The sequence below is a fragment of the Nelumbo nucifera genome, chromosome 4 (assembly GCF_055504915.1).
Source record: "Nelumbo nucifera cultivar China Antique chromosome 4, China Antique-T2T, whole genome shotgun sequence".
NCBI lineage: Eukaryota > Viridiplantae > Streptophyta > Magnoliopsida > Proteales > Nelumbonaceae > Nelumbo > Nelumbo nucifera.
The window spans coordinates 19,293,700-19,309,179 of record NC_142652.1 but is presented as its reverse complement, the minus strand read 5'-3'; the positions used below and the strand labels follow the sequence as shown (position 1 = coordinate 19,309,179).

At 36.4% G+C, this 15,480-nt stretch overlaps 1 protein-coding gene across 1 annotated transcript; it reads left to right on the top strand.

The window, feature by feature from the left end:
* Window positions 1–3,291: 3,291 nt before the first annotated feature.
* LOC104598018 (U-box domain-containing protein) lies at window positions 3,292–14,589 on the top strand. The gene is given in 17 exon segments (XM_010259881.3): window positions 3,292–4,573; window positions 6,986–7,190; window positions 7,451–7,602; window positions 7,692–7,980; window positions 8,119–8,271; window positions 9,588–9,800; window positions 9,935–10,047; window positions 10,138–10,252; window positions 11,075–11,164; window positions 11,259–11,462; window positions 11,565–11,660; window positions 11,822–11,944; window positions 13,277–13,369; window positions 13,847–14,011; window positions 14,111–14,200; window positions 14,285–14,399; window positions 14,402–14,589. Coding segments are annotated over 17 exon segments (3,111 nt in total). The 5' UTR covers window positions 3,292–3,728; the 3' UTR covers window positions 14,452–14,589.
* The last annotated feature ends 891 nt before the right edge of the window (window positions 14,590–15,480 follow it).

Below are 15,480 nucleotides of genomic sequence, written 5' to 3'. Positions count from 1 at the left end.
AACTAGTGTTTTCAACTTGCCATTGACTCGATTGGTTGAACAATTCGAACCATCACCCAACTATGATTCTAGGTCCGGTTCCATTAAAATCCATCAACCAATCAAAAACCATCCAACCCCTATTGGTTCAATTGTCAACCCGATCATTGGGTCATGGGTTACACATTCAACACATGTAAACTTTAAAATGCCATAATTTTGCACTTCAATGTCCAATTGAGGTGATCTTTTTTTTTTTTTTTGGGTAACTTTTCGAGATCTATGCCTCTCTTCGTAGGGCAACTCAAGAGGTGCGCCCAATGCGTTCAAACAAATGAGAACTCAAAAAGCACCTTATTGAAATGAAATAACCGTTCACTTCAGCCAAGAAAAAGGGCCTCGTTCTATTCTAGTGATCTAGCTTTCAGGATACCCATTAATGACAGTTCCCCGAACGAAAGAGTCAAAGTACAACCTTCTCTTGCTCGATGAAATCACCGTTCACTGAGGCCAGAAAAAAAGTGGCCTCTTGATATGAGGTGACAAGGGACCTCCGACGTTAGCCTCGCTTGGTTTCTCATCCCAATGGTCGTAGGTGCATTGTCCCACTATTTTTGTCAAAACCCCCTTTTTGGCTTTAAATCACAATTTTTAATATTTTTATAAATAAAAATTAAAAACTGAATTAAAAACATAAATTAAATATAAAATAATACATATAACATATCTAAAACATAATTATACATTATTTATTGATAAATATGTATTTGTACACGTATATATACATGTACACACATGTATGTATGTATGTATGTATGTATGTATATTATATATATAGGTCGAACTGGTGGCCCATGACCCGGAGATAAAAATGGTTCAGCCTCCAGATCAGTTTTTAAAACATTGATGAGAATGGTGTGAGCACCAAATCCTAATTATCTTTTCATATAAATTATTAGGTGTGCATTTCTCTCATATGTTTTATACATTATTTATAGTTATTTTAACTTTAGATTTATTGTAGTTTATATTTGTGGAATTTGTAAGAGCTTCCTCAAGGTATCTAAGCATATATTAAGCAGTTGAAATTCTCAAACTACTTCCTTTTGGATGCAGCACAATCGATTCAGATTTTATATATGGACCCTTAATCACCCTCCCTCTTTCAAACAACATCACATTCATCTCTTCTTAGAATTAAATTTTTTTTCACCACCGATGCCTCAATAAAAAATAGGTACCTTCATTTTGATCAAGCTAACCACCTGTTACACGGATTTGGAATTTGATTCTATAATGCTTTTATTTGGATGAGCTATCAAATGTTAGCACTACAATGAAATTTGGACTGAGTGCTTGCTCATCATCTATTAGATCTTAAGGCTGTGTTTGGTTGCAATGCAAATAAATTTGCACTGATGCAAAACTACGACAGTGCAGATGGTTTGATTGTAAATTCTGACTTATTTTTGTTTCAAATTTTGGCTTATTTTGTTTGATTGCAGTAAAAATGAAGTAAACTAAGATATGAAGTAGAATAATGCGAAATAAAAAACAAAATTAACTGGGAATTTGCATTTTCTTCATTTGCACTCATATACATTTGTGCTAGTGCAAATAAATTTGCATTGCAACCAAACACAACCTAAAGGGCAGCCCAGTGCATAAGACTCCTGCGAATGCGGGATCTAGGGAGGGACAACTGTACGCAGCCTTACCCCTACACATATAGAGACATTGTTTCCAAGTTCATCATCTACTAGATATTCCAAGGCAAAAAAGATCAAAACCGTTTTGATAATTAACCATAAAAAGGGTACAAGTGACTTGTCAAAATTCTTGCTTATCCCTCGTTAAATTAGTGTATATAAATGAACTCATTACAAAAAGGAACCTTCATTGATCAAAACTCTAAGGCCCCATTTGCTTTTTAATAAGTTATTTATCCGAATAAATGCAATTACCTGGATAAGTTTTTCCTAGGAAACACTTACCTAGGTAAGTATATTTACCCATGTTCTTTTTTTTTCCAAGTAAAAAAGGAAATTATCATTTTAACCATAAAAATTCATTATTAAAAGGGGCATTTTTGTCCTGTTCAAGTGTTGGAAACTTTCCCCCCAAGTGGAAAAATTATTGATACCCAGGAAAATAAACTTTCCCTGGTCAACATGGGATTCTTGGCCAATGGGAACCAAAATCCCATTGACCAACTTTCCCCCCTCTCAAAATCCAAAAAGGAACGCCCCCTAAAGGTTTTCTATAAATAAAGGCAATCAATGGTCGGCTCTACCTGATAGAACTGAACTGACTAAACGATTATGTCAATTCTGATTTTATGGTTTTTTTAATGGGAGTTCTGATTTTATGATTTTGTCTTGATTAATAATTGGGTTAGGATTGGTTATTCTTGTTGTAAACCGATTCAGACCAGAATTAATTATATAGTTAATAATACGTAAAGATCTCTTTTTTTTGTAATTTTTCATAAACAGTACATAAGGTAATTATAATTAAAATACATATTTTATCAGCATATAAATAGAATAATAGTTTCAGTTTTATTAAAATTATTTGTTTTTAAGAAACCATCATCGATCCAAACATCACTCTGATTGTCCAGATTATTCACAGCCCTATAGACACAATACAGTATATGAAATTCCTAGCTGACCTGACCACTCAAGAAGTCAAGATACACCCCCAACCTACAGGCTTGCAGTTGGGCTGCAGGTTTGAAATTGCAAAAGGTATGGGCCTAGTCCAACCTTCTATGATCATAAGGTTGGCCTAGAACTTAAATTAGGGTCCTGTCCTGTCCAAGTCCGACCTTTAGGAAAAGAACAAACACCATCAAAAGAAAAAGAGAATTATAGAAAAGTCTATGTTTGGGTTGGGCCTTCAATTTGGAACTATTCTTAGCTTAACGAGTGAGAATTTCTGCAGAGAAGTAAAGCTTGTGCTTACTGCTTAGTTAAGCAGCTAATGGTAATTAATGGGATAGGGGACTAGGGGAGAAATAGGAAATCATGCCAAACCCTAAACCTAAAAAACTGGTAATTAACCCTTATTATTTGATCATCATCAGTCAAATTTTATAAAGGAGTCCAGGAGAGAGAGAGGGAGATGGTTTGGAACGGTTGAATATTAAACTAGGCATTCAACCTCTGATCGTGCACAGCAAAACCAAACCGGATTAATCCATTTGGAATCTTTCACAGGGTACTTGGATCATATACAAGAATTACAAATTGTGCCCGTTGGATCTAACACGAAGAATAAGAAAATAATACGCAGGCTAGCACCTACCCTACCGACTCGTATTCAATCCTATTTTAACTCTAACTCGTTTATCCAACTCTGAGTCTGAGAAGGGGAGACTGGAGGTGGAGAGCCCTTGTATAACTTTCCCACGGTACCAAGTACGAAAGAACGCTACATGAAAATTGGGAAGTTGAGCATTCTGGCAATTCCCCAATTATCCGAGATTTACAAAGCGCAGGTTTTTATTTCCGGATTGTGAAAACCCCTCCTTTCCCTCCATTAGTTTCTTCATTGAGCCCTAACTTTATCAATATCAGAATGCAACCCAGATGCTTTAGACCCATTTTTTCAACTATCCAATTCATCCCACCACTAGAAACCTGTAATCTTTAATACCCAGAAGTATATTTTGCCTTTTCTTTTTTTTTTTCTTGTGAAATTATCGTTATTATTATTTAGTTCGATCATCCATTTGTTTGTGTGCTATGGCGACCCAGAAGCCTCAGAGGTCCCTAGCAGAAGTAGAAGACATTATTCTTCGAAAAATATTCTTAGTCTCCCTCATTGACTCTATGGAGAATGATTCCCGTATCGTCTACTTGGAGATGACTGCTGCTGAAATTCTCAGCGAGGGAAAGGAACTGCTGCTTTCGCGGGATTTGTTGGAGCGGATTCTCATCGATCGCCTCTCGGGTCAGTTCCCCGGCGCGGAACCACCTTTTCCTTACTTGCTTGGATGCTACCGTCGTGCTTGTGAAGAGGGGAAGAAGATCACCTCCATCAAGGACAAGACCCGTCAGTCGGAGATGGCATCCGTTGTTTCACAGGCTAAGAAATTGGCTGTCTCCTATTGTCGGATCCACTTGGGCAATCCCAATATGTTTCCAGACAACGAAAACATAAATTCGGCAAATAAGACTACAGTTTCACCTCTACTTCCGTTGATTTTCTCTGAAGTTTCGGTCAGTGGATTAGGAGGAAGTAGTGTTGGCGGTGGACCAGGGTGTCCCCCAGGTTTCTTAGAGGAATTTTTCCAGGATTCCGATTTGGATAGTTTGGATCCAATTTTGAAGGGATTGTTCGAAGATTTGAGGGGGAGCGTGCTTAAGGTGTCCGCGCTCGGAAACTTTCAGGAACCACTGAGAGGGTTGTTGCTGTTGGTGACTAAATTTCCTAATGCTGCGAAGGCTCTGGTAAATCATCCTTGGTGGATCCCAAGAGGGACTTACGTGAACGGTCGTGTTATTGAAATGACCAGCATTTTGGGTCCCTTCTTTCATGTCAGTGCTCTTCCTGACCATACTATTTTCAAAAGTGAACCTGATGTGGGGTGAGTTTTCTTTATGTAGTTTTGGAACACTTCCTATTATCATTGTTTCTTGTTTTCCATTTTTGATAAGCAATGAGAGAGCATATAAAAATGTAAAATTGAATCATTAGAATGTGAAAAATACATTTAGAGTGCAATATATATGTCAGATAAGTTGGTACTTACATGCAAATTTGAATGATTCATTTATGACTTTAGAACTCGAGGAATTACTGAAAAAAGGTCATTACCCAATGTTGGTCCTAGCTATCTGGGGTCTTGGGATGGATGAACTGAATGCAGACCTAACCTTTGCAATTGTTTTTTGCACAAAGTGGACATTATATATTGGTACACTATTAAAAAATACTAGCCAGACCATGGAGACACTCCAGTTTTGTGGCTTTGATCCTACGTCTGCTCTGTAGGAAATTGTTGAAGTACTAAGATTACCATTTTTCAGTATCGACCATTTTACCATCTTTATTGTATTGTAGATTCTCATACCACCTATCCTTTTTGCTGGTTTCACCTAACTGGTAAGATCACTTGTAATGCTCTTCTTCTTTCTTTTCTGCCATTTACACCAGAACACTGCACAAAAGCCTTAATTCGTTACCCATCTTAGATGGAAGTACTCAAGATATTCCAAAATGCTCTGTGAGACCATTTGGACCACCTTTAAGATGTCTGGAGAAAAGGAGGTGGAGGGATCTCTTTTATTCCTCTAGCAGACCATATAGCATGTGTGCCTATGTGGAAATGTTATATTATAGGTTGGAGACTATTGAATTTTAAGATTTCATATTTTCTCTAATGTTATTGCTTAAGAAGTGAATGCCACCAGATAGGGGAATAGCATTTTTGCAAAAGAATGCTAATAAAGAAGTCAATCACTTCTTGAGAGCAGCCAACGAAGATCTGTAATAAATATTAATGGATTAAACTTCATAATTCTATGGATAGACTATTGCTGAGGAAGATATTATTATAGAGGCCTACTAGGTATTATGGTATTATACTGTAGAATGCAGAGTTCTGTGGCCTATGAATTTGTTAAGCTTGTAAGATAGAATTTTTTTAATCAATTTGAATTTGGATTGCTTCTTATTGGAAAGCTCTTTGACAGAAACGGTGTGTGAAGATGAAGATTCTATATGATTAGTATGAGATCTTTAACAATCTTTTCTTTTTTATTTGCATTCTAATCCATGCTTGTCCAGTGTAAAATTTTCTGGTGATGAAGTCGATGGCCTCTAATTCTCTAGGCAACTTCTTGATGACCCAGCCATCATCTGGCTCCTCTTTTCCCCCTTTCCTTTTTAATGATATCATTTCTGTAAATAAACCTGGTTTAGTGTTTCCATGGAGGTACTCTGGTGCTTTCTTGTGTTATTATGCTCTTTAATTGGACAGGGAAATGGGGATCCCACACACATCCGACTTTTATATTTGTGGTATATATATGAGCTTGGGTAATTGTTCTTTTTGGTTATATATTTATATCCTGATGAGTTCAATGTTTAAAAAGGCGTGCCTAGGCCTGTGCGCAAGGCACATTTTAAGGCATGCACCTTGCTTGAACCCAAGTAATGCACATGCACCTTGGTTTCCTTGTGCCTCAGCCCAAGCACATTCGTTTTCTAAATTTTCTTTTTTTGGCCATTTTTTTTGTACTCTCATATGTTTTACACTTCTGTAGTGGTATATATGTTAACTTCTAATTTACTTTTTCTTGTTACTTGTGGAGTAGTAATGTTCTATTAACTTTTAAAAGAAACAAAGACAAGGATATTTAAATACCTGAATCCCTAGTTGTTGTGGATATGATCTCAGATAACAAAGTTTCCACTAGAGAAGCAACAAGCAACAATATACTTGATTTCTGATCTCTAATTGAATGAACTGCAGAAAAAAATCACAAAACCAATCCCCTCATGTATATGGGTCAAAAATCAGGTTGGAGGCACTACTCCCAAACCCCTACATTAGGCATTAGGTAGACAAAATCACATGCTTGAATTATTGTGTGTTCAAAGCATTTTGGTGTGATCTACATTTGTTTGCTTTCATTTTCACTTTGAATTTGTTTTATTTGTTATGCTTATGTATTTTGATTTGATCTAGTAAGCCTTTTAAAACATTTAATTTCTTTTAAAGTTTAGGTTTTGAATATATATATATATATATTAATGTTTTATTTATTTATTTTATTTTATTTTTGAAAATTTCCAAAAATTGTGCCTTACTTTTACCTAGTGCCTTGGGCACTAAAAGGCCCTTGTTCTTTTCTTTTGCCTCTTGCTTTTAGAACACTGGTTGCAGATTTTGTCGAACTTACAATGTCCAATGCTGATATATATAATTGACCAATGCTTGTATATTGCACTTTGTCATTGCTTAGTAATACAATACTTGTATTTGGTTTACCAGCCAGCAGTGCTTCTCAGAAGCATCAACACGTCGTCCAGCTGATATATTGTCTTCTTTTGCAACTATCAAGACTGTTATGAATAACTTATATGATGACCTCGAAAAAGTTATTCGTGCTCTCCTTCAAAAGGCTGATACACGAGAGAGCACTATTGAGTATCTTGCAGAGGTGATCAATAAAAACTCATCAAGGGCTCACATACAGGTGATTTCCTCTAAGCAAATTATTGTCCTTTTAGTTTAAAGGGAAGAAAGTCCATCTTCAATTTAGATGCTTGAAATATACCATACCTCAAAATCTTGAATTTATATTTGTTTTCATTAGTGTGATAAATGTAAGTATCTCACTTCTAGACTCTCTAGGCATGATAGCAATGCCCTGATTGATCCTACCTACAAGATCTCCCATGAAAAAAAATTAAACCATTATATCAGGTTAATTCTTGTTTTACAATTTGATCCCAGGTCGATCCATTATCCTGTGCAAGTTCAGGCATGTTCATCAATCTCAGTGTTGTCATGCTTAAGCTCTGTGAACCTTTCTTAGATCTAAATTTGACAAAGAGGGACAGAATTGATCCAAAGTATGTATTTCACAGTACGCGTTTGGATTTAAGGTGAGAACCTTTTCTAGGGAAGTTATTTTCTGTACTTTCTTCCTTGATATGTATATTGTTCCTAATTTGTGGTGATGGACCTATATTAGAGGACTGACAGCCCTCCATGCATCATCGGAGGAAGTTGTAGCATGGATTGATAAAGATAATCCTTCCAAACAAATGAGTGATGAAGAGAAACGCATATTACAATCTCAAGAAGCAACTAGCTCGGGAAGTTATTCCAGTGGACTATCTCTCCTCTCTAATGCTAAGCCAATGTCAAGTTGTGGTGTGAAAATAAAATATAATTTCATTTGCGAATGCTTCTTTATGACTGCAAGGGTGCTCAACCTGGGGTTGGTAAAGGCATTTTCTGACTATAAGCATCTAATCCAGGTAACATGCTCCAGAACATATTTATGAATTTTCTGTTTCTACTAGTGGATCTTTTGCCCCATTCTAATCCATAAACTGGACCTTTTTTTTCTTTTTACTAGAATCTCAATTCTGAATTTTGAATGAAATAAATTTCAGGATTTATCAAGGTGTGAAAACACTCTGTCTAGTTTAAAAGCCATGCAAGAGCAAGCGCCCTCACCACAACTTGAGCTAGATATAGCTCGCCTTGAAAAAGAAATTGAGACATATTCACAAGAGAAGCTATGTTATGATGCTCAGATAATGAAGGTATGCTCAATTTCAAGGGATCATTTGTCCTTTTTAGATTGGTAGTTGCTTTCTAGGAAGTAGGTCTCTTCATCCTTTTCATTTTAATCTATTCTGATTTCCTATGGTTCTAATTACTAAAGTAGAAATTTTGCATTTTTTTCATATCTTTATTCCCCTTAGAAATATGATTTGCTTATTAGAAGTTCCAATTATGGACTTGGGTTCCATTACTAGTACAAATTGGTAACTACAGAACCGGAGTTTTCCTCCAATTGAATATGATGTTGGGATATCTACTTTATTTAGATAGTGAGCCATGTCTAGATCATCATTAAATCCATCCCTAGCTTGCTTGCTTGGGAAAAACAGAGGGAGTTGGGTGGATTGAAGAATCTTACCATGAAAGGAAGGTTTACAAACAAAAAAGAAGACTAAACAATGAAGAATGGTTAATATTGATAAAAAAACACTGAAGGCTGGTTAAAAAAGACCATGCTTACAAAGGGAATGCAGCATAGAGGGAATTGTTTTTGGACTTAGCTGTAACTGTAAGAATATGGTTATGCTATTGTCCTATGAGTTTGGGGAGGCTTTGTATATTGTAAATTTTCTTCCTAAATTAATGAAAGAATTTTTCTGTTGCTGATAAAAAAATGATTGTAAATAACATAACCAAACCACTATGCCATATTCAATTGTTGATTATAATTGTATGTATTTTTATTCTTAAGCAAACATTTTTCTTCTTAATGGATTTTCATTAATTAATGTTAAAACTGATTATTAAAATTTATATACTAATAAATATTAATAGAAATTATATTGATTTTATGAAAATTAATACACATTTTACTTCTTCCAGTATCTTCAACAGTTACCAATTTGTCCCTATATCTCACATTTTATATAAACTATTGAGGTATGTGTTTGTATGTTTAAATAACTTGTTTTCTTTATAAGTGTTTGTTGAAATAGCTTATTTAAGGCCATACTTATTGTTATTAACGTATTTCTTTTAAGGTTTATATAAGTTTTCTAATGTATCCATGTGTATCTTGATTTTCGTATGTATCCATGCATATCCCGAAACGTCTCTTAAAATTGTCATTCTGATACACCTTATGTTTCCGATACTTTGAACCTTGATTGAGCCATGGAAGGCTTCTTCAGTGCTAATATAATCTAGATATCCTGATTGCTGATCAAAAAAAAGAAAAAAAAAAACAAATCTAGATATCCTGACAAATATAATGTAAAACTTGTATGTATTATTCTTTATAGCAGAATTTGGCACTCTGCTTGACATTTTTTATGTAACTTTCTTCTTAATGAAGGACCAAGAACTTCTTCGGCATGCCCTATCCTTCTACAGGTTAATGGTAGTTTGGTTGGTTGGCCTTGTTGGTGGATTTAAAATGCCACTGCCATCAAGTTGCCCAATGGAATTTGCATGTATGCCGGAACACTTTGTTGAAGATGCCATGGAATTGCTTATATTAGCCTCTCAGATTCGTGATAGAGAAAACCCTCTTAGGGTGTTCCCATTGGTAGGTTCAACTATTGAACTTGTAGCCCTAATATGCACATCCCTTTGTTTCCCTTTTCTTTCTGGGTCAGTTAAATTTCCTTGAAATCCTTTTTTTAATGTATTCAGATATTAATTTCTTCTCTCTTATGCCAGGATGACTTTATGAACTTTGTTATCATGTTCATGGCAAGCCCAAATTATATCAGAAATCCATATCTAAGATCGAAGATGGTAGAGGTGTTGAACTGTTGGATTCCACATAGAAGGTTATCATATGCCTCCATTTTATTTTCAAGTCAAATATCTAGTTTCTTCACTAAACTTGAACATATGCTACTTGTTTATTGAATGTACAGTGGTTTACCCGAGACAGCTGCCCTTTTTGAAGGACATCAACTATCACTTCAGTATCTTGTCCGGAATCTTCTGAAGCTTTATGTTGACATTGAGTTCACAGGATCTCATACACAGGTGATTGCTAATACTGGACACATACACAGATATATACACACACACACACGTATATATTTTTAATTTCAGCTTTCAAGCTAATATATACACACATATAACAGGTGCAATGGATTTCCAGTATTGTTCTGTACAATAACTAGTCTTTATCTTTATGCTGATAAGCCAGAAAAAAAAAAGAAATGTAGGAATTCGGGAACTAAGAAATTATATGATTAAAATTTGAGACAGTTCTACAGTAGAAGTTAATTTTCATTATCAAGCACCATTACTAGTATCAGCCTCATCAGTCATCTAGTGTTGAGATGGGTAGGTTATGCATATGGAATATTTTAGTTTTTGTGTTACTATACTTTTATAATGTAATAATGGATATGGCATTAAACAGGTTGGGATGGCAAAAAGGATTCATATAATAATGGATATGCATACGGATTTTTTTTTTCTTTCATGTTTTTATTTTCTTTTTCTTTCATGTTTTTATTTTCTTTTTCTTTTTGGTGGTTTCCTGTTCTGTCCAATCCCTTTTAACCCACGGTAATAAGGAAATCCTTTTCCCAATGGAACTCTGTTTCCTTTGAAATGCTTCCATTTCCCAGAATCGTACATTGGGAAAATATATAAGGGCATAGATAGAAAATGTTGTAAACATTTGGAAATACTCGATAAAAATCTTAAAGAAATGCTTGGGACATTGCAGGCAATTGTATTTGTAATGTTCCATTCTTGTTGATGATTATGCAGTAGTCCAATCCCTGAAGTTGTCAAGTATTGCAAACCATCAATTATATTCTTTTTCTTTTGTTGTTATTTCCCTATTTGCAGTTCTATGACAAGTTCAACATCCGCCATAATATTGCTGAACTTCTTGAATACCTCTGGGAGGTTCCTAGCCATCGTAATGCTTGGAGGCAGGTAAATAGTCTGTTGTGGGACTTGGTCCTGTATCATGATCTCCAATATTTTGGTCCTTGTTGGGTAATTTGATTATATATATGTGCATTACCAGATTGCAAGGAAAGAAGAGAAAGGGGTTTATTTGAACTTTTTGAACTTCCTGATCAATGATAGCATCTATCTGCTTGATGAAAGTCTTAACAAAATTCTTGAACTCAAAGAATTGGAAGCTGAGATGTCCAATACTGTAGAATGGGAGCGAAGGCCAGCTCAAGAGAGGCAGGAGAGAACCCGATTATTTCACTCCCAAGAGAATGTGAGTTGATTATCTTAACAATTTTCTTCTGCAGTGATGGTTTTAAGGTCTAACCTAAAATCAGATATATCTAATTGGATACACCCCATTGCATGTTTCTAGATTATTCGAATTGATATGAAATTGGCAAATGAAGACGTGGGTATGCTGGCGTTTACTTCAGAAGAGATTTCAGCTCCTTTCCTTCTTCCAGAGATGGTAATTCTCCTGTCTTACTTGCTCATCATAAAAATCTCCTCTGTTTTCCTTGCTCATGCTTGTTTGTCCTCTTCTAACTGTATGTCTTTAGATTTTCCTGCATCATAACTATTTGCTTTTAGATTCAAGCAACTATTGCATATTTTTTTTGTTCTTTACAGGTTGAAAGAGTGGCCAGTATGCTGAATTACTTCCTGTTACAACTTGTGGGCCCTCAACGGAGAGCTCTTCGTCTGACGGATCCTGAAAAGTATGAGTTCCGGCCAAAAAAGCTGCTTAAACAGGTTAGGGATCATATCATGGTAATTTTTAGGGTTTCACAATTTTCTGAACTTACTAGCTAGAATATCTTGCATGTAAGAGCACAGATCTACCAAGTACCAAGTGTATGAGAACATGCTATAGTTGGCATTTATTGTATGCATGGTGCTCCTAGATGGGTCTAGGCTAGGTGTGCAACTTGGGCAGGTTGGATTGATTTTAAAGCTGGAATGGGATTCTGAATGGCCCATTCTGATTCTAACTGTTTGGTTGGAATGGGATTCTGATTTCCATTCTTGGTGGAATGGGATTCCCATTCCAGAGTCTATCAAGCAGTAAAGAACTCTTGACAAAAAACCCCCAAACCGTAATATTAATAAAATATTAGTAAAATAATAAAAAAACAAATATATTAATTAGTAAATAACATTAATTATATTAAAATAACAACACAAAATAATAGAATATTAAGAAACTAGTAATAAAATATTAGTAAAGAAATAAGAAAAAAAATAACATATTAATAAAATATTGATAAATTAATAATAAATACTAAGACATTGATTACTAAATACTTATAAAACAATAATAAAGTACAACAACAATAATGATTGGAATCCAACTCCGATTCCCATCTGGACTAAACAGGCATTGGGAATAGGCAATTCTGATTCTGGTTCCAAGGGATTCCAATTCCGATCCTGATTGCAAACCAAATGGACCCTTAAAGTTGAATTGACCCGACCTGGGTCCAAGCTGCACTTAGGGCCCATTTGGGAGGGCTTCATTGTTGATTGAGGTGCAACCAGAAAGTTGATTTCTCAGTTCATGTAAGCCTATAAGGCTTTCCGGGTTTTTCACCAAACATGACTACATGGCTCTCTGTGTTGGGCCTACCTTGCAATGCCAGAAGCCCCTGCATGAAACACCTCCGAAACAGGCACTTAGATTAGGGTTGGGTTTTTTAAGCCTGAATCTGACCAGAGGCTTTAGAGCCAGCCCAACCTGACCTAAAGATCAGGCTAGGAAAGGCCTGGTTCATAGCAAGATGAATCCGCCCCCTGGGTCTCCTAACTCCTTTGGTGGATACCATTATCCTATGTATGTGGTTGTCCATGTGTCAGGGCTCCCTGACCTGGTAAGTTGGGATGGGAAACCACAGCTTTTGCCTGGAGGAGCCAGAAGAATGTTGTTTGCTTTCCACATGATATTATGGTTTCCAAATCAAATGGCTTCTACTGTCATATATTAAATAGTCTTGACTATGGAATATTTCATTTGTCATTTATGATAGTTCAATTGTGGATTTCCTTGAATAGAAAAGCATTCTAACTGATGTAATGATTCTCTGGAAGATTGTTGACATATACGTTCATCTGGCAAGGGGAGATAAAGAAAATATTTTTCCATCTGCCATCTCAAGGGATGGTCGCTCATACAATGAGCAGGTAACTTGGGCAAAATTCCTTATTTTCTTTTCTTGTCTTATGTTTTAATCTTTACTAATGCCAACTTCTTGGGTCTGGGAAGTAAGTCTTTGGCCCATTTAACTTGCCATGTTCCATATGGTTAGGACCCAACAGGTCTTACAATGAAGATTAAGCAACCAAAACGCAGCTTAGAAAATTTGTTTTTTGGCTGTAAGAATGTGGACATCTAAGTCCTTAAAAATCCTTGAAATCTGCGGGAACTATGTACCAGATGGTTAAAAAGTAATTTGCTCATGCTTCTGGTGCAAACTGCAAACCCTCTCTAGGTGGACCCATCCTATGGTGGGTTTTGACATTCAGAATATCCAATTAGTGGGAGGTTATGGGGGCCTCAATACCTGAACTACAGGTCCTGTTACCTGTGGCACCAGAGCCAAGAAAATCCTTTGAAGAATTATTTACTCGAGGTGTCTGACAGTTTGGAAATTTCTCTAGTTGTTTACTGCTGCAGCTGATGTTCTAAGAAGGATAGGCGAGGATGGAACAGTCGTACAAGAATTTGTTGAGTTGGGTGCAAAGGCTAAAGCTGCAGCTTCTGAGGCAATGGACACAGAAGCAGCCCTTGGAGATATACCGGACGAGTTCCTTGACCCAATTCAAGTAAGTTTTTACTCCATTATGTAGGTCAACTCATGATCAACCTTGAACTTTGGATAAGTGTATATAATAAAATGCCCATATCTTCTCATTATCTTGCAGTACACATTAATGAAGGATCCTGTGATCCTCCCTTCCTCAAGAATCACAGTAGATCGACCAGTCATCCAGAGGCACCTTCTGAGTGATAATGTAATCCTCTTTGCTCGTCTTCCTGCTGTTTTACCATTTAAGTTTCTCCTTTTACCATGCTGATTTGCTTTGCATGTATGGCAGACTGATCCATTTAATCGTTCCCATCTTACACAAGACATGCTCATTCCAAACACTGAACTCAAGGCAAGAATTGAAGAGTTCATCAGATCCCAAGAACTGAAGAAGCATGGGGAAGGTCTAAGGCAGCAATGCAAACTGTCAATAGCGAAATGACCTTAATCGAGTAGGATTTTGATCCTAATGCTTGCAACAGCAGTGTCCGTAAGGGTCTGAAAGTAGCAATAGTTACAGGAAAGCTATGCACATTGTATAATGGATGATGTCTTGCGGTTTGAGTTAATTTATATAATTGATATGCCATCTAATCGGTAGAATGACCTCATAAGTCATAACCAGAAGAACTCATAGTTAGTGCCTCGTTAGGAGAACCAAATTTATAACGATATCATTTGAAATATATTTATTGCGTTTAGCATTTGAAACGAGATCATTTTGATAATCAAAGCTGCCTGGTGAAGGCACTGCTGACCAAGGTTAAAAGTATCAACATGTATAGGCCATACGTATTATTCCGGGACCCCTCCGATATGCCCCTCAGTGAGTGTATCGGAGGTCTGATCAGTTCAAGGGGTAGAGGAGACCTAAACCGGCCCCCCTGAACTGGTTGTGAAAAAAAAAAACAGTTCCAAAATGTGTATCGATTTGCCCGATACGCCCCTATTGGTGTATTGGGTGTATTGTTATTTTGAATCTTGCAGCTGATGCGGGGTCTGAGGAGGGAGGTAGGGGTGTCAATTGGACTGAATTTGGTCCAATCCAATAAATATTTTGGGCCGGTCCAATTCAATGTGTGCACTGTCTTCATAATTGTTTTAATTTTGAATTTTAGATTGATTTTAACCCAAACCTGATCCATTGACACCTATATTCTTATCTTTTATCAATGGACCAGATGTTGTCTCAATTCAATCCAATCCAATATAAAATTCATTATGGATGGACCAAGTTCAATCCAATCCAATAAATATTTTGGACCATTAAGTATGAATTGATCCAATTCAATGTCTTGTTGGTTCATCCAATCCAACGGGTCTAATCCAAAATCAATCCATTGGCCCCCCTAGAGAGGGATACCCTCCGCCCCACCACCCCCTCCTAATTCTCTTTGAGTGGCCGTATCACAAGATTTAAAAGCTGGTACGTATTGTACTGTACGATAAGCATCGGTACGTTGCGATATTAAACCCTGGTTACCT